This window comes from Macaca thibetana, chromosome 2 (genome assembly GCF_024542745.1).
Source record: "Macaca thibetana thibetana isolate TM-01 chromosome 2, ASM2454274v1, whole genome shotgun sequence".
Taxonomy (NCBI): domain Eukaryota; kingdom Metazoa; phylum Chordata; class Mammalia; order Primates; family Cercopithecidae; genus Macaca; species Macaca thibetana.
In genome coordinates, this window is record NC_065579.1 from 96,963,480 (window position 1) to 96,987,778 (window position 24,299).

The 24,299-nt window shown below is 42.3% G+C and overlaps 2 protein-coding genes and 1 pseudogene across 4 annotated transcripts in view; all 3 read right to left on the reverse strand.

The window, feature by feature from the left end:
• Positions 1-24,299, reverse strand: part of CCDC13 (coiled-coil domain containing 13) — a 205,386-nt gene that overhangs the window by 76,654 nt on the left and 104,433 nt on the right. The gene's annotated exons all lie outside the window — the stretch shown is intronic.
• The window catches only part of HIGD1A (HIG1 hypoxia inducible domain family member 1A), a 1,051,097-nt gene that overhangs the window by 1,197 nt on the left and 1,025,601 nt on the right, over positions 1-24,299 (reverse strand). Inside the window, exons 2-4 of one of the 3 annotated variants that reach the window (XM_050780492.1) lie at positions 15,996-16,026; positions 7,714-7,854; positions 520-654 (exon numbers count right to left, since the gene is read on the reverse strand). In XM_050780492.1, the coding sequence (XP_050636449.1) occupies positions 520-654; positions 7,714-7,810 (232 nt within the window). In that variant the 5' untranslated portion in view covers positions 7,811-7,854; positions 15,996-16,026. Of the gene's footprint in view, positions 1-519; positions 655-7,713; positions 7,855-15,564; positions 15,661-15,995; positions 16,109-24,299 lie in introns of those variants that run through there. The other 2 variants (XM_050780491.1, XM_050780493.1) reach the window with 2 other exon arrangements.
• LOC126948538 (protein MIX23-like) lies at positions 11,816-12,931 on the reverse strand (annotated as a pseudogene).

The following is a 24,299-nucleotide window of genomic DNA, read 5'->3' on the forward strand; positions in this document are numbered from 1 at the left end:
TCTTTTTACATAGTTTCCCAAGTAGTAAAGGGCTGGTATGGCTACTTCACATATTACAATATTTCTTTTAAAGAACAATCAATATTTATCCGGTAACTTTGAAAGGAATCACTCTTGCTACATAATACCAGATAAAGTCAATGAATTATAAAGCCAATAGAAGCATGTAATACCTACACTTTAAGAATCTCTCCTTTGAAAACACAATAAAATAGCAATTGTATGTCTCTTCCAGACAACAGATGTTACTACCAACCCAATTTACATGTCTAGGCTCTTGAATGAAATTATAAACTCAGTGATTGACAGGATTTTTTTCATTTCTTTAAAATCTTAGTAGGATATATCATAGAAAAACTATGTCACTACTTGAATTATCTTCATTAATTCATTTTCTACATGAAAATAAGTGATATTCTCAAACTGCTAAAAGGTCAGCTAAAAATATTTACCTATTTTGATCGTCAAGAAATATTTCAATGAGAAACGAAAATTTGAAAATTTCCTGTAGGAACCTACCAATAGTCATTGCTCCTACAACAAAGCCTTGGGCTGCCACACGCATGTGGATCAGATGAAGGGACATTTTAGTATTTCCCCTGCTCTTCAGTTTGTATAATCCATATGCAACAATTGCTGCAAAACCTGCCATTCCTGTAAAACAAAGTAACAAGTATGTCAGACGCATGAGGAGAAGGGACCAAGATGACTTTACCATCAATCAATGTACATTTTATTATTTATATGAGGATTCTTTATCAGATCATTAATTAGCTAACATACAAATTGAGTTTTTCATGTTTTCCCCTGTCAAAACAAAAAATCTTGAAGCAAACAATAGCAGATCCAAAAAGTCAGGATTATCTTTAAAAATGTGGGTTTGTGGGGCCAGTAGACAAACTCCTTTAAAAGAGTGCTAGAAAATTAACAGGAACCTAGATTATGCTCATCAGAACAAAAGTGTGCCAAAGGTCTTGACTTAGAGAATGAATTTATTACATTTCCTCTCTGTCCTATTTCCCTCCCTCAAGGTAATCAGTTAATATACCAGAGACAATCCTACACATTACTACCACTGAGAAACACTGCCTGAATATTTCAAACTTTGGAATACTGTACTGGGAAGAATGTAAGTAAATAAAGGAAAAGAATAGAGTAATATTAGTTTCAGTTAAAAGGATTATGATCCGGTGGCTCAAGCCTGTAATCCCAGCACTTTGGGAGGCCGAGACGGGTGGATCACGAGGTCAGGAGATCGAGACCATCCTGGCTAACACGGTGAAACCCCATCTCTACTAAAAAAATACAAAAAACTAGCCGGGCGAGGTGGTGGGCGCCTGTAGTCCCAGCTACTCAGGAGGCTGAGGCAGGAGAATGGCGTAAACCCGGGAGGTGGAGCTTGCAGTGAGCTGAGATCCGGCCACTGCACCCCAGCCTGGGTGACAGAGCAAGACTCCGTCTCAAAAAAAAAAAAAAAAAAAGGATTATGATCCTAGAGTTCTATACAGAGCCAAACTCTCATTCATTTTGAGGGTAAAAGCATTCAGGACATGACCTTGCATGTTTTCTTTTTAAGATTTATTATTTTATTTTTTAAGAGATGGGGTCTTGCTCTGTTGCCCAGGCTGGAGTGCAGTCACACAATCATAGCTCACTGCAGCCTTGAACTCCTGGGCTCAAGTGATCCTCTTGGCTCAGCCTCCCTAATAACTGGGACTACAGGAGGGCTCTCTTTCCCAAGCTGCCACCCAGGTGCTGATACAAAAACCTAGAGGAAAATATCCAGTCAAATAAAAACAGTGAGTCAAAATGGACAGTTCAAGAAATAAAGACATAATGGTTAAGATATAATGGTGAGCAATAAAGACAGGAAAATCTGTACTGGTTCCTTGAAAATGACTGGTATAATACAGAAAAATTAAGAATCTGAAATTAGGCTATGATTATTACAACAAAATGTGTGCTAAAGGTCTTAAGTTAGGGAATAAATTTACATTCATTTTAATACTGGAAATAGATGAAAAAAACACATCCTAGTTTGACAATGTAAAGAAAACCACCAGCAAGCAGTATAAGAACAGCCTCAGAACTTCCAAATCATAAGAAGAAAAAAAAATTAGGGCTGGGAGTGGTAGCTCACACCCATCACCCCAGCACTTTGGGAGGCTGAGGCAGGTGGATTACCTCAGGTCAGGAGTTTGAGAACAGCTAGGCCAACAGCCTGGCCATCTCTACTAAAAAGACAAAAAATTAGCCGGGCATGGTGGCATGTTCCTGTAATCCCAGCTACTCGGGAGGCTGAGGCAGAAAGAATGCTTAAACCTGGGAGGCGGAGGTTGCAGTGAGCTGAGATCACGCCACTGCAGTCCAGCCTGGGCAACAGAGCGAGACTCCATCTCAAAAAATATATATATACATATAAATAAATAAATTTTTAAATAGTCATAAAGCTTTAAAATAATCTAATATAGCAGTAACATAAATGAGGCAAAAATTGTTAGGAACACAAGATCAGCTCTATTAGAAGATAACAAAATGGGAAAATATGTCTCTTTCAGAAAACAACAGAATAAGAAGCCCCAAACTAAAGCTACAGAATTGAATGGCACCATTAAATAACCTTACTTAAATTCTTAAAAATAAATAAAATTTAATATTTTAATTACAACAGAGATCCCACATTCTTTCAAATGTCTATGAAGCTTTGACAAAACCAATCGTTTATTAGGCCACGAAGAAAATTCCAACTTCCAAAAAGGCCTTCTTCCTGGACGATTACCATAAAGCCAAAACTTAGCAATCAAGACATAAAACAGCCACACACACACACCTGCCCTCTAACCACTGAGAAGCTGAGCACCAATAACTAGATTTGGAGGTTAAAGTAAAAACTGAGAGATTAGGAAACTATCAAACATTATTTGAAAAATAAAAACAGTACTGGTTCTTAGAACAAATAAAATTGTAAAACCTCTAGGAAGTCTGATCAAAGAGAAAATAAATATACAACATTAGGAATGAGAAAATGGATATAATCACAAGTGGTAAAGAGATTTTTAAAAATAAGAGATGATTGCTCTTTGCCAATTAAATTTGAAAATCTAGGTGAAATGAATGATTTCTGAGGAAAATATAAATTCCTAAATTTGATTCAAGAAGTTGTAGAAAACCTTTCTATACCAATAACCATAGAAAGAATTAAATGGGCAATCCATGCTTTATCCCCAAAAGATAAAGACCCAAATAGTTTTATTAACAAGGTCTAATAAAAATTATAAGGGCATTCTTAATTCATGTTATTTAAAGTATTCCAGGGCATTAAAAACATACCAATACATTTTTTTCCGATATATTTCCCAAGAAAACAAATCCCTGATACCAAAACAAAATCAAGATAACATGAGAGGCTGGGTGCAGTGGCTCACACCTGTAATCCAAGCACTTTGGGAGGCTAAGGCAGGTGGATCACTTGAAAATAGGAGTTCAAGACTAGTCTGGCAAAATGGTGAAACCCCATCTCTACTAAAAACACAAAACAGGGTCTCACTGTGTTGCCCAGGCTGTCTTGAACTCCTAGGCTCAAGCGATCCTCCTGACTCAGCCCCCTAAAGCACTGGGATTACAGGAATGAGCCAAAGCACTCAGCCTTATTTTTTATTAAAAAATGAAAAAGAGATAAGAAAAAAAGTTCCCTTTAAAGATAAGAATAAGTCAGGGATACATGTGAATACTGCTGTTGTTGCCTGGAGATCCTAAACAATTTTAAATCACATAAAAAAAACTATAGGCATAATTTAGGAAGAAACACTACCGGTTTGCAGATCATCTAACTGTGTGTATAGGAAATCCAAGAAAATCAAATGAAACACAACTAGAGGCCAGGTGCAGTGGCTCATGCCTGTAATCCCAGTACTTTGGGAGGCCGAGGCAGGTGGATCATTTGAGGTCAGGAATTCCAGACCAACCTGGCCAACATGGCAAAACCCTGTCTCTACTAAAACTACAAAAATTAGCCAGGAGTGGCCGGGCGCGGTGGCTCAAGCCTGTAATCCCAGCACTTTGGGGAGGCCGAGACGGGCGGATCACGAGGTCAGGAGATCGAGACCATCCTGGCTAACAAGGTGAAACCCCATCTCAACTAAAAAATACAAAAAATAACTAGCCGGGCGAGGTGGTGGGCGCCTGTAGTCCCAGCTACTTGGGAGGCTGAGGCAGGAGAATGGCGTGAACCCGGGAGGCGGAGCTTGCAGTGAGCTGAGATCCGGCCACTGCATCCCAGCCTGGGTGACAGAGCGAGACTCCCTCTCAAAAAAAAAAAAAAAAAAAAAATTAGCCAGGAGTGGTGGCAGGCACCTGTAATACCAGCTACTCGGGAGGCTGAGGCACAAGAATTGCTTGAACCCGGGAGGCAGAGGTTGCAGTAAGCTGAGATTGTGCCACTGCACTCCACCCTGGGTGACAGAGCAAGACTCTGTCTCAAAAGAACAAAAAGAAACACAACTAGAACCAGTAAGAAAAAAGATTACTTTGATGAATACATTAAAAAGCATATCTAGAGAAATTAAATTTCTAGACCTACAGAAAACAATAAAATTATATTTAAGGACACAAAAGGTTTGCATGAAAGATTCCCATTCTTCCCAAATTTATAAATTCAATCTAATCCAAATGTAAAAATGAGACATTTTTCCCCATTTTGGGCTGGGCAGGCCAATTTCTTTTTCTTTTCTCTCTTTTTTTTAGACACGGGGTCTTCCTATGTTTCCCAGACTAGAGTTCAGTGGGTATTCGCAGGCATGACCATTATACACTACCGCCCTGAACCCCTGGGCTCAAGTGACCCACCTGCCTTGCCTTCCTGAGTAGCTGCAATTAACAAGCTAATTTCAAAGTAAACAGGCAAGCTCTATTTGAGAAGGTAGAATAGTGAAAGGGTACTGGTTTATGAGGTATCTAAACATACCATTAAGTTTCTGGCAGACAGATCAAAGCAACAAAATAGGTACAGTAGTTCAGTAACAAACCTATGTTTCGTGTATGACATAGTTCACATTTCAAATAAGTGGGAAAAGAATGCAAAACAGATACCCAAATTACTGTGTTAGAAAATTAAGGGGCCGGGCGCGGTGGCTCAAGTCTGTAATCCCAGCACTTTGGGAAGCCAAGACGGGCGGATCACAAGGTCAGGAGATCGAGACCATCCTGGCTAACACGGTGAAACCCCGTCTCTACTAAAAAACATACAAAAAACTAGCCAGGCGAGGTGGCGGGTGCCTGTAGTCCCAGCTACTCGGGAGGTTGAGGCAGGAGAATGGCGTAAACCCGGGAGGTGGAGCTTGCAGTGAGCTGGGATCCGGCCACTGCACTCCAGCCTGGTCGACAGAGCGAGACTCCATCTCAAAAAAAAAAAAAAAGAAAATTAAGGTATCCATACGGAGAAAGTATAAAGTTAGATTTTGCCTCATGTTATACCTACAAATAAATTCCAGATAGATTAGTATCTCAATGATAAATCAAGAACATAAGGAAATACAGGAACCTAAGTAGTCCCAGGATCATGAAGGCCTTGCAACATATAAGAAAACCTAATACCTAAAATACATAGTTATAATTTAATTAGAAAAAGACAACCTAGTCGAAACAGAAACAAAAGCAAAAACAAAAAAGAAAAAAACAAAAAAGCTAATTCACAGAAGAGAAGCCTGAATGACCAACACATATGAAAAGATGCTCAAAGAATGATAATATCTAGTGCTATTGACAGTATGGGAAAACCAACCCATCAGACTACTGGTGTAAATCATTGTTTTGGTACAATTAAACATACAAGGATATTTAATTTTTACAACATACTCTTCCAACAGTTTGTAAAAGCAACATAATGAAACAACTCCTATGTCGTCAATAGAGCAATGGTTAAATCAATGTAGGATTTATGTACTCCTAAGAAGGGATATGTATAAATGACAACCCATTAAAGAGCAGAAAATTTTATATTTGTATTTTATCCTTTTGAAATGTCTTTCTGCCTATTTCATAATGTGCCTATTTCATAATGTACCAAATGTGTAAGAACAAAAGTACTTATAAATGACTTAAAAATAGGTAAACACACAACACACTGGCAGGACGTACGTGCTCAAATTATTTTTTACTGAGGGAATGTACAACCAAAAAATTTTAGAGATCTCTGTTACAAAACATTGTATATCTACAAAATTAACGATTCAATTATTAAAAATATAAAAGTTCCTATATGCATTGTTATAAAAAGATAATGAAAAGAAGGCTAAAGAAAAATATTTCATCTAAAAATAATTATAAATAATAATTGATGGTAGTATATGGAGAAGAAAACACTGACAGACTGTGCAACCTGCTGTTGTCTTTCAGAGTCAGGATCATAGGGCATGGTACCTTTCTGTTTTATGCACTTTTGCAACTAACTTATTAATTATGCTCAGAAGAAAAATTCCTTCGAGAGACTTCAAAGTCCTTTAACTTCTTGGAGAGCCATCTAAAAAGATGCTCAGTAGTTTGTTAATAATGAAAAACTAGAAACCACATAAATTTCTACCAAGAGGATTATAATGTTATATATAATAGTAATTTATATCATATAAATTAAGTCATTAAAAGTGGAGTTCTGGCCAGGCGTGGTGGCTCACGCCTGTAATCCCAGCACTTTGGGGGCTGGGGCCGGCGGATCACGAGGTCAGGAGATCGAGACCATCCTGGCTAACACAGTGAAACCCTGTCTCTGCTGAAAAATAGAAAAAATTAGCCAGGCGTGGTGGCAGGCACCTGTAGTCCCAGTTACTCAGGAGGCTGAGGCAGGAGAATGGTGTGAGCTCGGGAGGCGGAGCTTGCAGTGAGCCAAGATTGTGCCACTGCACTCCAGCCTGGGCGACAGAGGGAGACTCCGTTTCAAAAAAAAAAAGTGGAGTTTTTAGGCCAGGCACAGTGGCTCACGCCTGTAATTCCAGCACTTTGGGAGACCGAGGCAGGTGGATCACCTGAGATCAGGAGTTCGAGACCAGCCTGGCCAACAGGATGAAACCCCCGTCTTTACTAAAAATACTAAAAAATTAGCTGGTGTGGTGGCGGGCACCTGTAATTCTAGCTACTTGGGAGGCTGAGGCAGGATAATCACTTGAACTCAAGAGGTGGAGGTTGCAGTGAGCTGACATCGCACCATTGCACTCCAGCCTGGGCAACAAGAGCAAAACTCCTTCTCGAGGAAAAAAAAAAAGTCGTGTTTCAAATAACAGGTAAAAACATGAGATAAAAATTGTAATACTTATATGCATCTTAGTATGATCCTGAATTTGCAAAGATAAAAAAAGAAAAAACAAGTGGAAAAAATATGTACATCAAAATGGTAACAATAGTTATATCTAAATGGTGGCATTAAAGGTAATTTAATGAGGTGGAAGGATCAAGAACCTGAGAGGTCGAGGGGTGGTAGCAGTGAGCTATGATCGAGCCACTGCACTTCAGTCTAGGTGAAAGAGACCCTGTCTCCAAAAAGAAAAAAAGAGTCTGAATACATACAGAAGAATCATTGTGATGAGATTTATATTATGCCAATATCAGCATATTTCAACAACATAAGAAAAAAATGGAAAATACATTCTTTCAGGATACACTCAATGAACAAGTTTATCACAGCTCTACCGTATTCAAGATCACTCAAATGTCAGTCAAACTTACCAATGGGTACGAATGGTGCCTCTTTAGCTTTTCGAATAAGTTTGGATCCCTGATCTTCCTCATATGAAGGAAGGGAAACACCTGTGTCTGTTGACATAGTGACTGCTTGAAGAATCACCCTGAGAGAGAATTTCTGAGGTTCTGTAATTAAAAGCATCTGACATTATTAAATATCTGGATGTATTTAAAATATTCCTAACTTCCACGAGAATCTTAGCATATGTTATCCATAATCCTAAAGTTAAAAAATATTTTTAGAAATTAACTGTAGTTTTAACGTATAGTCACCCTCAGGGAGAGTTGTATACATTTATTCCCCCTATTGTTTTGCCGTTTCTCCGGTACAACCCATTCATTTTTAGCACAATGTTATTAAAAATAGTGAAAAATTTTAAATTGATGTTACTTTTATCAATTAAAATAGTAGCTACTCATTTTCTGGCTATCTTCATCCTTAATCAACTACTTAACTTGACAATTTTAAGTTACTCAAAGCAAACTGAGAACTCCTAATGAACCTTCAATATCACGATGGAAATCCTACTTAGCACTTTTCGGTGTAGTTAAGTGCAGTCTTTATTGCTTTCAACTGCTGGTTTATTTATTCCAATGTGCTTCCTTGCTTTAGTTTTCACTTCAGATTAGTTTCTAATCTATTACAGTAATCTGTTATCCATGATGGTTGCCCCTGGGGGAAAGGGTAGTTATTCTGAACAGCCAAAGTTTCTACCTAGCTCATTTACTCATTTTAAGAACAAAGCTTTTATTTCAAATAATATTGGTAGAAATGTCTCCTTCATAGCCTTTTAGATTTTTTTATGACCTATGATTAGTTTTTTTCTTTTTTGAGACCGACTCTCTCTCTGTTGCCCAGGCTGGAGTGCAGTGGCACGATCTCAGCTCACTGCAACCTCCACTTGGCACACACCACACCACCATGCCTGACTAATTTTTTTCTATTTTTTAGTAGAGACAGGGTTTCACTCCTGACCTCAAGTGATCCACCCATCTCAGCTCCCAAACTGCTGGGATTACAGGTGTGAGCCACTGTGCCAGCCTATGATTAGCTTTTTTTTTTTTTTTTGAGATGGAGTTTTGTTCTTGTTGCCCAGGCTGGAGTGCAATGGCGCAGTCTTGGCTCACTGCAACTTCTGCCTCCCAGGTTCAAGTGATTCTCCTGCTTCAGCCTCCCAGATACCTGGGATTAGAAGTGCCTGCCACCATGCCTGGCTAACTTTTTTGTATTTTTAGTAGAGATGGGGTTTCACCATCTTGGCCAGGCTGGTCTCGAACTCCTGACCTCAGGTGATCCACCTGCCTCCCAGTGTTGGGATTACAGGCGTGAGCTACCAAGTCTGGCCCTATGATTAGCATTTTTAACATCACTGCAGCACAAAACTGAATTACCCTCAGGGTCTTCTTAATATCTTCTAAGCTTCAGATCTGCCTTCCTTTACATACCTTACATCCCCCAGGCTTCCCTTTAAAACTCTACCGTCTTTTTATAATTCCTTTAAATGGTATCCCAGGGCTGGGCGCGGTGGCTCAAGCCTGTAATCCCAGCACTTTGGGAGGCCGAGATGGGCGGATCACGAGGTCAGGAGATCGAGACCATCCTGGCTAACACGGTGAAACCCCGTCTCTACTAAAAAATACAAAAAATTAGCCAGGCGAGGTGGCGGGCGCCTGTAGTCCCAGCTACTCGGGAGGCTGAGGCAGGAGAATGGCGTGAACCCGGGAGGCGGAGCTTGCAGTGAGCTGAGATCTGGCCACTGCACTCCAGCCTGGGCGACAGAGCGAGACTCCGTCTCCAAAAAAAAAAAAAAAAAAAAAAAAAAAAAAGGTATCCCAAAGGCAAGAACTAGCCTGATAGCACATGAATAAGGGGATAGGGGTTAAAAAAAAATAAAAATAAAAAAGATTCATTTTCATTATCACAGGGATCAAAGGCTCCTTTCCTCCTTTTCAGTCCTCTCAGTGAATAGCCTTTTACCACAATGAGGCATTAACAAATTCAATTTCATTTTAGCCACAATAACAAAATATACTTTCTTCACTGAACTATTTTGAATTGCAGTAAACTTTACCCACAGATAAAATAAGGGGCTGAAGCACAGTTTAGGTATACAAGTCTCTAATTAGTGCCAATTACAATAAACTTAAGTCTATGCCCACCCTATCACCCATATAAAATCTTACTTTCACTTCTGGGTTTTTCATATGCATTATGCTCCCTTTGATAAAAATACCTCTCATTCAACACCTTGCTACTCAAGGGGAATCAGTGGCAGTTAAGGTCCTCAACGAAAATGCAACTCCAGAGGCAGGGGGTGGTGTGCTTAGTTTAGAAAGTGAATTCATCCCTATAAGCCTCACCTTCATTGAGATGACTCAACCCTGTCATCGGACATAGAAGAAAATAAAAGAAAATTTAGATTGGACTTAGACCTTCTTTTTGTACTCCATTACTTGTTAACTGAATAAACTCCTAACTACTGAGCTTTATTATACATAAGGTTCAATAAGCTCAAGGTTCAAGATACTCACTATATATCTGAATAATACAATATAAATGCTAAAGTAATTAATGGTTCAAAAATTAGTTTTGTTTTTTAAAAGAGAAATCATGTAACCGCCCAACAGGTTCACCTTGCTTGCTGGCTAGACAGAGCTGATTTATCAAGACAGGGGAATTACAATAGAGAAAGAGCAATTCACCCAAAGCCAGCTGCGTGGGAGACTAGGGTTTTAATTAGTCAAATCAGCCTCTTGGAGCATTCAGGTATCAGTTTTTGAGGATAATTTGGTGGGTAGGGGAAGGCCAGTGAATAGAGTGCTGATTGGTTGGGTTGGAGATGAAATGGGAAGTTGAAGTTGTCCTCTTGTGCTGAGTCAGTTCCTAGGTAGGGGACGTAAGATCAGATGAGACAGTTTATTGATCTGGGTGGTGCCAGTTGATCAAATGCAGGGTCTGCAAAATATCTCATGCACTGATCTTAGGATCATTTTAGGGAGGGTCAGAATCTTGTAACCTCCAGCTGCATGACTCCTAAAATATAATTTCTAAGCTGTGGCTAATTCATTAGTCCTCCAAAGGCCATCTAGTCCCCAGGCAAGAAGGGGGTTTGTTTTGGGAAAGGGCTGTTACCATCTTTGCTTTAGTTTTCTATTTTTATTTTATGAGACAGGGTCTAGTTGTGTCACCCAAAGCTGGAGCACAATCTCAATCTTGGCTCACCGCAACCTCTGCCTCCCAGGTTTGAGCGATTTGTGCCTTAGCCTAACAGCTGGGATAACAGGCGTGCACCACCATGCCTGGGTAATTTTTTTGTATTTTTAGTAGAGATGGGGTTTTGCCATGTTGGCCAGGCTGGTCTCAAACTCCTGGCCCCAAGTGATTTGCCCGCCTCAGCCTCCCAAAGTGCTAGGATTATAGACATGAGCCATCATGCCTGGCTCTGTCTCTTTTTGGCTAGGTCCTATCTCTTTCACTGTCTCAGTTATAATTTTGCAATGGTGGTTTCAATTACAGTGTGATTAATTGTCAATAGCCTAATACAGACAACGTCTGAATTTAGAGAGAGTGATGTGTTTTAGCTAAAGGAAGTTTGGCATCTTTCACATAGAAACACTTGAGACTGGCTTTGAAGAAACTGCATAAATGGACTGGATGGAGAGATTAAACACTGTAGACCAGCCTAGCCAACATGGTGAAACCCCACCTCTACTAAAAATACAAAAATTAGCTGGGCATGGTGGTGGGCGTGGTGGAGTGCCGCCTGAAATCCCAGCTACCTGGGGAGGCTGAGGCAGGAGAATCGCTTGAACCCAGGAGGCGGAGGTTACAGTGAACCAACATTGCGCCACTGCACTCCAGCCTGGACAACAGAGTGAGACTCCATCTCAAATTTTAAAAAAGAAAAATTAAAAAAAAAAAATCATGACCTTCTCAAAGGGGAAGTTTATCACAAATCCTTTCATTTCCCTTCCCAACCCCACATTCTAACCACAGTAATTTTTTTTTTTTTTTTTGAGACGGAGTCTCGTTCAGTCATCTAAGCTGGAGTGCAGTGGCGCAATCTTGGCTCACTGCAAGCTCCGCCTCCCGGGTTCATGCCATTCTCCCACCTCAGCCTCCCGAGTAGCTGGGACTACAGGTGCCTGCCATGGCGCCCGGCTAATTATTGTATTTTTAGTAGAGACGGGGTTTCACCATTCATAGGATGGTCTCAATCTCCTGACCTTGTGATCCGCCCGCCTAGGCCTCCCAAAGCGCTCAGCCCACATTAAATATTTTTAAGATGCTTTCTATACCTCCAAGCCTTTGCACAAGCTGATTCCTCTACTTGTGAGAGTTTCCCTCCCTTTCCATCCCCTTCAGATACTCTTTCCTAGCTAACTCCTCCCATTTTCTTTTTCAGGTTTGGTTTTTCTTTTTTTACACTGAGTCAGAAAATTATTTTAATAGTTAAAAAACTTTTTTTTTTTTTTTTTAACAGAATCAGTATAAAATAGCAGTTGATTTCTCCATAATTATCAGAATTATTTATACTTGAGGTCTTGGCTAAGTGGGGCTGAAATCAACAAAAGGTCTTGGACTATTGGCTCAGAAACAATCCGAGGAAGCCCGCCCTGTTGACATTTGTCATGCTTAGCTCTTATGGGATGATCTGGTCCTTAAAAAAAAAAAAAAAGTATCTCTATTCATTCTTTGGAGACTTGAAGTGAATTCAGCAGTATTCATTAAACTCCTTCCAGCTCCTGTCATTTACCATTCTGACTGCATCCATTTCAACTTAGTCTATTCTCTTCTGAGTTGCTTTAGCAATATTAAATCGTCCAAATTCTTTTCTCTCTCCTCTTGGAGGTTTTTTACTATTGCTGAGGTCTGGGCTATACAGTTTTTCAATGACTCTGTCCCTGCTGGCATGAGCTGCCATCAAAGACTCAAAGTTGTTTACAGGTTTGGCTGGCATCAAGTTTCCCTGCAAAGGAAGCTGTTGGAACCGTAGTGTTTAATTCATGTAATAGTCTGTCATCAATTGTCCACATCACCTTGAGTAATTCCTGGAACTAGGCAAACTCCTCACAGTTCACACCACCGCTGGGCGCCACCATATTGGACTCAGGTTCACATCTTAATTGACCTCCTCTCAGAAATTTGTCTCTTTAAGTTTGTAAGTGCTTTGGTTATGCAGTCCCATAGGATCTTGTACTCTCCTTATAACCCTTAAAACCATCAGTTTGTCTGTTTCTTTTGCTAGAATCCTTAAGTCAGGGGCCAATACTTGCTCTACTTGTATCCAACTCCACTGCCTGGTGCAATCCCCTATATATAATAGGTACACTACAAATGTTTCTTGCATACATTTAAAAGTTACATTTCTCAACCACTGAAAGCATTCTTAAGTTACTCAGGAATATTGAGTGGAAAAAAAATAACAATCATCCAGATTTGTAGGGTTTAATCAGTAAGAAAAATGCCAAACTGTATGTTCTTAAGTGCTTATTTCTTTTATGTTTCTTATATTGTACCTATGAAAAGAGAAATAACCTGAGGTCTTAGTTCCTTGCAACACAGGGGACAAAGCTATTATATACCACAATTCACTTTTAAAAACTAAAAACTTCTGCAGATATAAAAGCATGTTTCCCCCTTTTTTGCCTGAATCTTTTCTAAACTAAAAAATCATTTGGGAACTGTCTTTAAAAGCAAGAAAGTTGGTAGCCAGGAATCATGGTGCACACCTGTAGTCCCACCTCCTCAGGAGGCTGAGGCAGGAGGGCTGCTTGAGCCTGGAAGGTGGAAGCTGTGGTGAGTCAGGATCCAGCCACTGCACTCCAGCCCAGGAAACAAGCAAGACCCTTGCTGAGGGACCCAACAAACAAACAAAAACAGGACATAAATGGTTTTTAAAAAACAGCAAGAAAGCTGGTAGTTTTTCTTATAATTATCTCACATCTGGTTGACTCTAATTCTCCAACGGGTCAATGGAGCAAAAGGTTTTTTTTTTTTCTCCTTTCAGGAGGGAGGGGGTTAGTTGTCTCTTTCCTGTATATAAATCAAGAACAGAAGAAAATCTATTTCTCCGTTCTTCATCTATGATACAGACTCTTAAAGTTTGTATGGATAGGGCATTTGACCTGGCTTTCAGAAAATAGCCCCTGCGGTAAGAATCAGGGTGTGAGGAACAAAACGGCCATTACTTGCTTGAAACGAGACGATAATCTGTCTGTGATTCCAGATTACCTTATGTGTACATTTCAGAATAAAATTAATAAGGATGAATATTTAAAAATCCAACACATATCACTTGTTATTCTGTAGTCCAAATATTATAATTCCCATATAGTACATATCTAAAATATCGTATGAATACAAAATTTTGATAACTGTCTAATTACCACGTGTAAGTTTCCAAAGTATTCATAGTTTATAGCCACCTGAATTGAAAACTGGTTAAGTATCAGGAACAATAATTTCGAATCATATAATTTGAGAGTAACAAATCAGATGAATAATCCAGGCCAACAGCGTTATTTTACAGGTGGGGAAAAGGTTGTGAGAGGGTTATACCAATTGCTCAGTACAAGGAATACATGTCTGGTGGGGCAGGATTAGAATCCAGCTCTCCTGATATAGAGTCCTGGGTTCTTTTGATTGACAATATATTGCCAAAACATCAATCTAATGCTGCTGATGTAAATTAAATTTGCAGGTAAGAATTCTGATTAGAAAATGCAAGAATCCATTACTCAACAGAAGCCCACGTTGTTCTCTTTCAATGATATATATAAAAAAGTCATGCCTAAATGGAATCTTCTTCAGTGACCTAACTCATCTAACAATTTCAATTGTGATTTGAAAAGACTTTTTTCACTACACCACTGCCAGACTTTCCTTCATTATCCACCCACAGTAATTGTCCCAGATCTCTGTCAGAAAGTTGAATAGACGCTAAAAAAGGCACCAGTAACCAGATATTCAAAGTCAGTTTGGAGAGCACAAATTATTCTGTACGCTTAGTAAGACACGACTGAAGACCTTTCCACAGGGAACCTAAAAGTGGCATTAAGGGAAGATGAGCCGTCCAGCATCAGGAGACGTAACAGGCTGAATGAAGGATCTTTCTTCACAGTTATTTTGTCACGGGAACTACTATCTAAAGCAATGCTGGCTTCAAACTTTGATTTTGCATCAGTCGCCCATCAGCCTGTTTAAAATGGCTGCCAAGGCCCCAGCATGGAGATCCGGATTCAGGTGGTCTGCGGCAGAGCTCGAGGAATTTTTACTTTAAGAAGCCCCCCTTCAAGTGACTCTGGCGCACAAAGAGAACCCCTAGTATACAGGATTCCAAATATGTGTGTCATGCTGGAGCTTCATGACCAGGTTGTCACCGCTTCAACCTGTTAGAACTTTCCATCCAAACCTGTCTTATTCGAAAGTGCCTTTGTACTTCCGGAAGCAGAGATCCCTGTCGTGGGGAATACTGCGAAGAGGGAAATAGGCGGCTTCCTACTCCGGGAATTTAAGACAAAGGCGAATATCACTGCTGCATCATGTCGGCAGCTCCCAATTCTGCCCTCACGCTGTGCTTTGTAATCTCTAACCCGCCGACTCGGCAGGAGAAAAATTTAATTCGGTCACAGAAGCAATACACAGGGCCCTAGGCCTGGTCACTTTCCCAGGGTGGAGGAAACACCAGGTCGGGGAGAAAAGCAAGATCAGGACTGGAAAGTCCTCTGCTAGTACGCCCTCCCCTCAACCTCCCGACCTTCCTCGCCGCCTCTCTTCCTGTGACCTTGTCGGGACTCCGTGACAAGAGAGCTCGCTCTCCTATCCCGCCTCGCCCGCCGCTCAGCCTGCTCTTCAGAATGTTCCAAGCTCTGGGGACGCTTCCGCTCCTCGCTCTCCGCCGTCCCGCCCAGCCAACACTCTCCTACTCCCGCCTCTCATTACCACCCCAGCAGTGAGTCCTCCCCGCTCAGCAACAACTCACTCCACAAGCTTCTGCTTCATCTCCTCGCTGGCTCCGTCTCCCCTCACCCTAAGGACCCCAGGCCTCGGCTCCCGACCCCTCTCCTCCTCCCATGCTCTAGGCCGGGCCTGAGCCCCGGCAACTCCACTCTCCTCCCTCATTCCAGACACTGACCCCAGCCTCCAGGCCCCACCCCCAACCCCCACCCCCAAAGTCCTTTCGGCCTGGCCAAGCGCTGCCCCACTTCTTCCCGCCCCGCGGCCCGTGACCCTGGCTCACAGTCCCCCGACTTGTTTCGCTCACCTAGAGTGAGAAAACCTCTCACACGCCAACCGGCTTCCGATCCCTGCAGTCGTAACTTGTCCTGCCGGCTTCTCCCCACCCACAACCGTCCCAGCCAATCAGAGGCCAGCGGCCGCAAAACGACGCGTGCGTGTGAGCGGCGGGTGGGGCAGTCCAGAGCGGGTCCCAGATTGGCTGGGGCGGTGAGTGCGGGCCCACTACCCCGGCTCTAGCGTACTGGCGGAAACAGACGTGAGAGCTTGGCGCCCAGGGTTCGCGCCCGGGCACTTGAGGGGCTTTGGCTACTGGCTCGCGGACTCCTCAGATTTCTCCTGCGCTTTTCTCCTCGGGCAGCGGGAGCGAGCACCGCGAACGCCGTGTCCCGAGTGCCGGCCTCCTGCGGACGCCTCACGGGCCGGAAAGGGATGGGGGTGAGGGGTTTCCGCTGTGAGTGAGGTGGGGTTCCCGGACCCACACGGGTCCGACTGCTTGTTCTCGCCGTTCAGTAACGAGATGCAGACTGACTGGGAAAGAACGGAGTTTATTTCTGCAACAGGTTATAGGGAGAAGGTCGGAGTAACTCACCAGACCAACTCAAAATTATTAATACAAGTTTTTCTAGTGCTTAAATACATTCAGTGCACTTGCAAGTCGAAAGCCAAAGTGTTTCACTCAATCTAATCTTTAACCGTAATAGGGTCAGGTGTCTAGACAATTGCTTTCAGAGCCTTGGAAATAATCTAAAGTGGGCCCCGGTACAAGGTGTGCAAGAACAACTCCATTATTTTAATTAAACTCTAGGGGCTGAGAAAGCCCAGGCGGGATCTTAATGGACTTGTCTTTACATTCTAGCCTTTCTTTCTTTCTTTTTTTTTTTTTTTTTTTTTTGAGACGGAGTCTCTGTCGCCCAGGCTGGAGTGCAGTGGCTGAATCTCAGCTCACTGCAAGCTCCGCCTCCCGGGTTTACGCCATTCTCCTGCCTCAGCCTCCCGAGTAGCTGGGACTACAGGCGCCCACCACCGCGCCCGGCTAATTTTTTGTATTTTTTAGTAGAGACGGGGTTTCACCGTGTTAGCCAGGATGGTCTCGATCTCCTGACCTCGTGATCCGCCCGTCTCGGCCTCCCAAAGTGCTGGGATTACAGGCTTGAGCCGCCGCGCCCGGCCCATTCTAGCCTTTCCGCTAAGGCACCAGTTTCTCCAATTCTTTAATGTTTAACTTATACATGCATCGGAATGACAGTGAGGCGTTCGTGAGAGCTGCTCTGGTTGCTAATGGAGATCTGGCCTGCCACAGTGGGAGCAGAGCTTGCTCTGGGGCGCCCGGTGCGCTGGGAGGATTGCGGGCTCTATCCATTCCACTTCCAGGCCGCTTGTCGGTCAGGACCGTGTGCTGTCAGATCCACGTGGGATCTTTCCTGGAGCTTACACTATAATAGGAGGCAGCCAGTACTTGCAAGCATGGGGTCGCGGGAACTACGACCTCACCCAGGCCAGGCCACCTTTCTCTCAGGAAGGAGGTGTCAGAAGCCCCGCGTGATAGCGAGCTTCCGGGGACAGAGCTTCTAATGTGTTTGTCAAGTAAATAATGAGTGACAATCCGGCGAATTGTGGGTCAGCGAAAAAAGTCGAACTCTTAGATATTTGAAGAGATTTATTCTGAACCAAATATGAGTGACCATGGCCCCTGACACAGCCCTCAGGAGGTCCTGAGAACATGTGCCCAAGGTGGTCCAGGCACACTTGATTTTATACATTTTAGAGAGGCATGAGACATCAAATACATTTAAGAAACACGTTGGTTTGGCCCAGAAACGGGGGACAACTCAAAGGCGAGAGGGGAGCGGGCTTCCAGGCTATAGGTAAATGTAAACATTTTCTGGTTGATAATTGGTTGAGTTTGTCTAAAGACCTGGGATCAATAGAAAGGAAATGTTCAGGTTAAGATAAAAGATTGTGGAGACCAAGGTTGTTTTTAAGTCTTATAGAGACTGCTTTTAGAGACAGGCTGCCTTTAGACAGATATAGGCTGCCTTTAGAGACAATAGATGACAAATGTTTCATATTCAGATCTTTGAAAGGTGCTAGACTTTTAATCTCTTTAGGACTGGGGAGGCCTGGAAGAAAAGATCTAGCTATGTTAATGGAGATTCTTTACAGATGCGAATTTTCCCTCACAAAGGACAGATTTGCGTGGCCATTTCAAGATATGGCAAAGAAACATGTTTTGGGGTAAAATATTTTTATTTTCTTCCTTGTCTCATAATGTTATGCCAGAGTCAAGTTGGAAAGTAAGTCACGATATATAGAGTTAAATAAAACCCATTTGATGAAAATTTATGACTTGTAGGGCATGACTCCCCAGACCCTTTAGATAGGAATTTGGGTAAGATAAAAAAATCAGAGCTTAGTCCTCAGACACAAAGTATTTACAACTGCACCGTGGGGAAATCTGGGACTAAATTAGAGTCTCTTGATATAACCACAAAACAAGGCAGACTACCAAGTGCTCTGTCTTACAGATAGGAACTAAATGTCATGGGCTCAGGATTTTGGAAATCGTTCGTCTTATAATTAAGATACATGTAAGAAACATTTCATGCTATGGATGATTAAGAACTTCATACTTCTGGGGCCGGGCGCGGTGGCTCAAGCCTGTAATCCCAGCACTTTGGAGGCCGAGACGGGCAGATCATGAGGTCAGGAGATCGAGACTATCCTGGCTAACCCGGTGAAACCCCGTCTCTATTAAAAAAATATATAAAAAACTAGCCAGGCGAGGTGGTGGGCGCCTGTAGTCCCAGCTACTCGGGAGGCTGAGGCAGGAGAATTGCGTAAACCCGGGAGGCAGAGCTTGCAGTGAGTTGAGATCCAGCCACTGTACTCCAGCCTGGGCGACAGAGCGAGACTCCATCTCAAAAAAAAAAAAAAAAAAAAAAAAACTCATACTTCGATTATATGGTAGCTTTCAGCTCCTTGAAGGCACATATTTTGTCTGGATGATCTTGGTATCTCCTTGAATGCTGCCTGTGTGCTCAATAGAAATTCAATAATGGTAAATGAAGAAAGATGTAAATGCTCCAAGAACTGGAGGGTTTAAAAGATAAGTAGGGATAGTCAGGAACTCGTTTAGGATGAACCCCACTGCCTTCGATATGAAGGTCAACGAGAAGTCGTTAGTCTCTTGATTCTGTAAACACAAAGGCTAATAGCAGCAGTGACCAAAGCATATTCATTCCTGAAGGAAATGTATATGCCTCAAAATAATGTCAGCTAACTTGTTGATTTCCAGAGAATAAGATTTACCGCCCCATCAGCGGAGAGCAACTATTTGGCAACATACTAGACATGACCTTGTGCTTGATTTCTCAAAATGTTACTTTTTTCACTTGTAAAATGGGGAGTAACACTAATGATGGTTAAAGAGGAAATATATGTAGCATGTTAACCCCATGCTTGGCGTGAAAAATGTTAGCTATTGCTTTAAAAATTCCTTGCTGTGTACTGTGCAAAAAGAGTCAGACCTTGCCCTCGAAGCTGAAAGGATAAGAACCTTTTAAACCAATTACTACTGAGGGCTCCCAATCCAGACCCCGAAAGAGGGTTCTTGGATCTCCTGCAAGAAAGAATTGTAGACGAATCCATAGAGTACGGTGAAGGCAAGCTTATTAGCAAAGTAGAGGAATAAAAGAATGTCTACTCTATAGGCAGAGTAGCCCCAAGGGCTGCTGGTTGCCTATTTTTATGGTGATTTCTTGATTGTATGCTAAACAAAGGGTGGATTATTCATGCCTCTCCTTTTTAGACCATATAGGGTAACTTCCTGATGTTGCCATGGCATCTGTAAAATGTCATGGTGCTGGTGGGAGTGTAGCAGTGAGGATGACCAGAGGTCATTCTCGTAGCCATCTTGGTTTTGGTGGGTTTTAGCCAGCTTCTTTACTGCAACCTGTTTTATCAGCAAGGTCTCTATGACCTGTATCTTGTGCCAATCTCCCATCTCATCCTGTGACTTAGAATGCCTAACCTTCTATCTCATCCTGTGACTTAGAATGCGTAACTCTCTGGGAATGCAGTCCAGTAGGTCTCAGCATTATCTTACCTAGCCCCTATTCAAGATGGAGTTGATCTGGTTCAAACATCTCTGACATGATGATTGGTAGGAAGGTCAAATAACTAGTAAGTAACAGAGGTAGAGGACTGTAAACTAGGAATTTTGATTCCACTATATTTTAAGAATATAGTGTTGTAGTAGGACAAGCAGCAGACAAAACTCCTCAGACACCGAGTTAAAGAAGGAAGGGGTTTATTTGGCCAGGAGCATCAGCAAGACTCCTGTCTCAAGAGCCAAGCTCCCCGAGTGAGCGATTCCTGTCCCTTTTAAGGGCTCACAACTCTAAGGGGGTCTGCATGAGAGGGTCGTGATCGATTGAGCAAGCAGGGAGTATGTGACTGGAGGCTGCATGCACTGGTAATCAGCTCGGAACAGAACAGGACAGGGATTTTCACAGTGCTTTTCCATACAATGTGTGGAATTTATAGATAACATAACTGGTTAGGTCAGGAGTCCATCTTTAACTACTAGGCTGAGGGCATGGCGCTGGGCTGTCTGCCTGTGGATTTCATTTCTGCCTTTTAGTTTTTACTTCTTTGGAGGCAGAAATTGGGCATAAGACAATATGAGAGGTGGTGTCCTCCCTTAGTATCACTTAACAGCAAGTGCTTTTTAAGACATAGAAAGGAAATACATTTTTATATATAAGCTGGACTCTTTATTCGTAATATTAAAAAAATAAGAATTTAGGCCGGGCGCGGTGGCTCAAGCCTGTAATCCCAGCACTTTGGGAGGCTGAGACGGGCGGATCACGAGGTCAGGAGATCGAGACCATCCTGGCTAACACAATGAAACCCCGTCTCCACTAAAAATACAAAAAAAATTAGCCGGGCGTGGTGGCGGCGCCTGTAGTCCCAGCTACTCGGGAGGCTGAGGCAGGAGAATGGCGGGAACCCGGGAGGCGGAGCTTGCAGTGAGCCGAGATCGCGCCACTGCACTCCAGCCTGGGCGACAGAGCGAGACTCCGCCTCAAAAAAAAAAAAAAAAAAAAAAAAAAATAAGAATTTAGACAAATTATAGGATGATAGATCCACATAGATAATTGAAGGAAAGTTAGATATGTACTCTATGGCTACAACTGCATGGAAGATGCACATTTGTCCCCCAAAATCTCTTTATTAAGGCTACTGTTAAACACTACTTGGCAGAATTGTCATTAGTCTGACCCAGTTTGAAATGACGGTTGAATTTAGGAGAAAAAAGGCTCGTCTTTTGACAAAAGTGTGCCAGCCCTGTCAGTTTAAGGGAGAAAATATAAACAGAGGCGGTATAGGGGTGGAAAGGGATGATCCCTTTCTTTCCCATCATAAGCGTTGGAGCCAACACTCCTGTAATAAAAAACTGGTTAACAAGAGAAAATTACTAGCCTGGGCAATGTGGCAAAACCCTGTCTCTACAGAAAATACAAAATTAGCTGGGTGCGATGGTGTGCCTCTGTAGTCCCAGCTACTTGGGAGGCTGAGGTGGGCAGATCACTTGAGCCTGGGAGGTCAAGGCTGCAGTGAGCCAAGATTGTGCCACTGCACTCAGCCTAGGCCACAGAGTGAGACCCTGTCTCAAAAAAGAAAAGACAAAAACAAAACAAAAACAAGAGAAAAACATTATAAATGTACTGTATTTGATCAAGGTTTGTTTTTTTTGTTTGTTTGTTTGTTTGTTTGTTCTTGAGACAGAGTCTTGCTCTGTTGCCAGGCTGGAGTGGAGTGGCGTGATCTTGGCTTACTGCAACCCCCTCCGCCTTCTGGGTTCAAGCGATTCTCCTGCCTCAGCCTCCCAAGTACCTGGGACTACAGGCGTGTGCTACCATGCCTGGCTAATTTTTTGTATTTTAGTAGAGACGGGATTTCACCATGTTGGCCAGGGTGGTCTTGATCTCCTGACTTCATGATCTGCCTTCCTCGGCCTCCCATTGATCAAGGTTTTACGTGATGCAGGAACCTTCAGAGTGAAGACCCAAAGAAACAGGTGATGCTTATCTGATTATATGCTTAGGTTTGATGAAACAGGGACAGTCATGTAGAAATGTGATTGGACAGCAAAGGATATGACCTAATGGTAATAGAAAACCTAGCAAGACCTGTCTGTTCAGATTCTTGAACTTTCTTTCTATTGTAGCATTTTTCTTTTCACGATACAGTACAGGATCCTTTCTGGAATGGAGGTCTTATGAGCTACTATTGAACAAGGTAGGTGAGAGAATTTCTTTACGGCCAATTCTTAGACAAAAAGTTGGGGAAGTGGTCGGGCGCAGTGGCTCACACCTGTAATCCCTGCACTTTGGGAGGCTGAGGCGGGTGGTTCACGAGGTCAGGAGTTCGAGACCAGCCTGACCAACATGGTGAAACTCTTGTCTGTACTAAAAATACAAAAATTAGCCAGGCATGGTGGCGTGCAACTGTAATCTCAGCTACTCAGGAGGCTGAGGCAGGAGAATCGCGTGAACCTGGGAGGTGGAGGTTGCAGTGAGCCAAGATCGCACCGCTACACTCCAGCCTGGGCGACAAAGCTGGACTCTGTCTCAAAAAAAAAAAGTTAGGGAAGCTTAGAAGTTCTGGTTTCTGTAATCAGCCTTGGGGAAGAGGAATTCTATTTTCTATGACTTGCTTCAGGAGAGAATGAGGGGCTGAGAGATAGACAGGAGGGTAAGACAGGTTGGGTAGAAACTTTACTTCTGAGGCTGCTTCTGAGGCCTTCACTTTGGGGTATCATTTTCTGAGCCCCAACAGCAGGAAAGAATAAGTAATAGGAAATTAGAAAACAGTATTGACATAGAGATTTCCTGAATTCTAAACTGATCCATCATTTAAAAAATAACATTTTATTGGAATTAGTTGCAGAATATCTTTCAGTCTATTGGTAATGCGATTGGAATGATGAGTTAGGAATCAACTCACCATTTCAAACAAATTAACGTTTTGTTGAACTTGTTTAAAAAGACTGGGTGTATTGATAAACCAATGTGGGATATGATAAGGTGTCTCTTCAAATAATCTGATCAATCTTTTATTCTTTAATTCATAGTACCCCTCCCCCCATTTTTCTCCTTTTTCTCCTTTTTTCCCCCTTGCCTTTGTTAAATGCCCAGGCACGCCACAATACCAAGTGTTATCAATACAACTTACATTCCTTTCCTTATTTAAAAAAAAGACTAACTTTCTAGCTCATTACAAACACCCCTTCCCCTTTCCCTCTACTTTTTCTTTTACATGCCCACCCTATCTAAAAAAAATCAAATGTCTAGCCAACCAAAATTAGTTTAAATTATACGACCCGACCCTGGCCAATAAAAAAAGAATACGAAGGCAAGACTTACGTCAAAAATAAAGGCCCTCGTGCCCCTTTGTTCAAGTGTGCTCTCATGGCAACTGGCCAAAGAGACACCTCTCTGTGCAAAAGTAAAATTACTTCATTAAAAATCCTTTGTTCGAGTGTTCAATTTCCTTAAAATTGTAAGCATTATTCCTAACACCGACTTCTTTTTTTTTTTTTTTTTTTTTTTTTTTGGAGACAGAGTCTCGCTCTGTTGCCCAGGCTGGAATGCAGTGGTGCAACCTTGGCTCACTGCAGCCTCCACCTCCCAGGCTCAAGCGATTCTCATGTGAATAGCCAGGATTACAGGCATCTGCCACCTCATCCAGCTAATTTCTGTATCTTTAGTAGAGATGAGGTTTCACCATGTTGGCCAGACTGGTCTTGAACTCCTGACCTCAAGTGATCTGCCCACCTCAGCCTAGCAAAGTGCCGGGATTACAGGTGTGAGCCATCAGGCCAGGCTCTCATTTCCTCATTATTTTGAAACAAGGCACATACATTTTCTGTAGGGAAAAGAAAGATCAGACTGTTGCTGTGTCTATGTAGAAAAGGAAGACATAAGAAACTCCATTTTGATCTGTACTCAGAAAAATTGTTTTGCCTTGAGATGCTGCTGTTAATCTGTAACTTTAGCCCCAACCCTGCGCTCACAGAAACATGTGCTGTATGGAATCAAGGTTTAAGGGATCTAGGGCTGTGCAGGATGTGCTTTGTTAACAATATATTCACAGGCAGTATGCTTGGTAAAAGTCATCGGCATTCTCCATTCTCGATTAACCAGGGACACAATGCACTGCGGAAAGCCACAGGAACTTCTGCCCAAGAAAGCCTGGGTATTGTTCAAGGTTTTCCCCCACTGAGACAGCCTGAGATATGACCCCATGGTAAGGGAAAGACCCG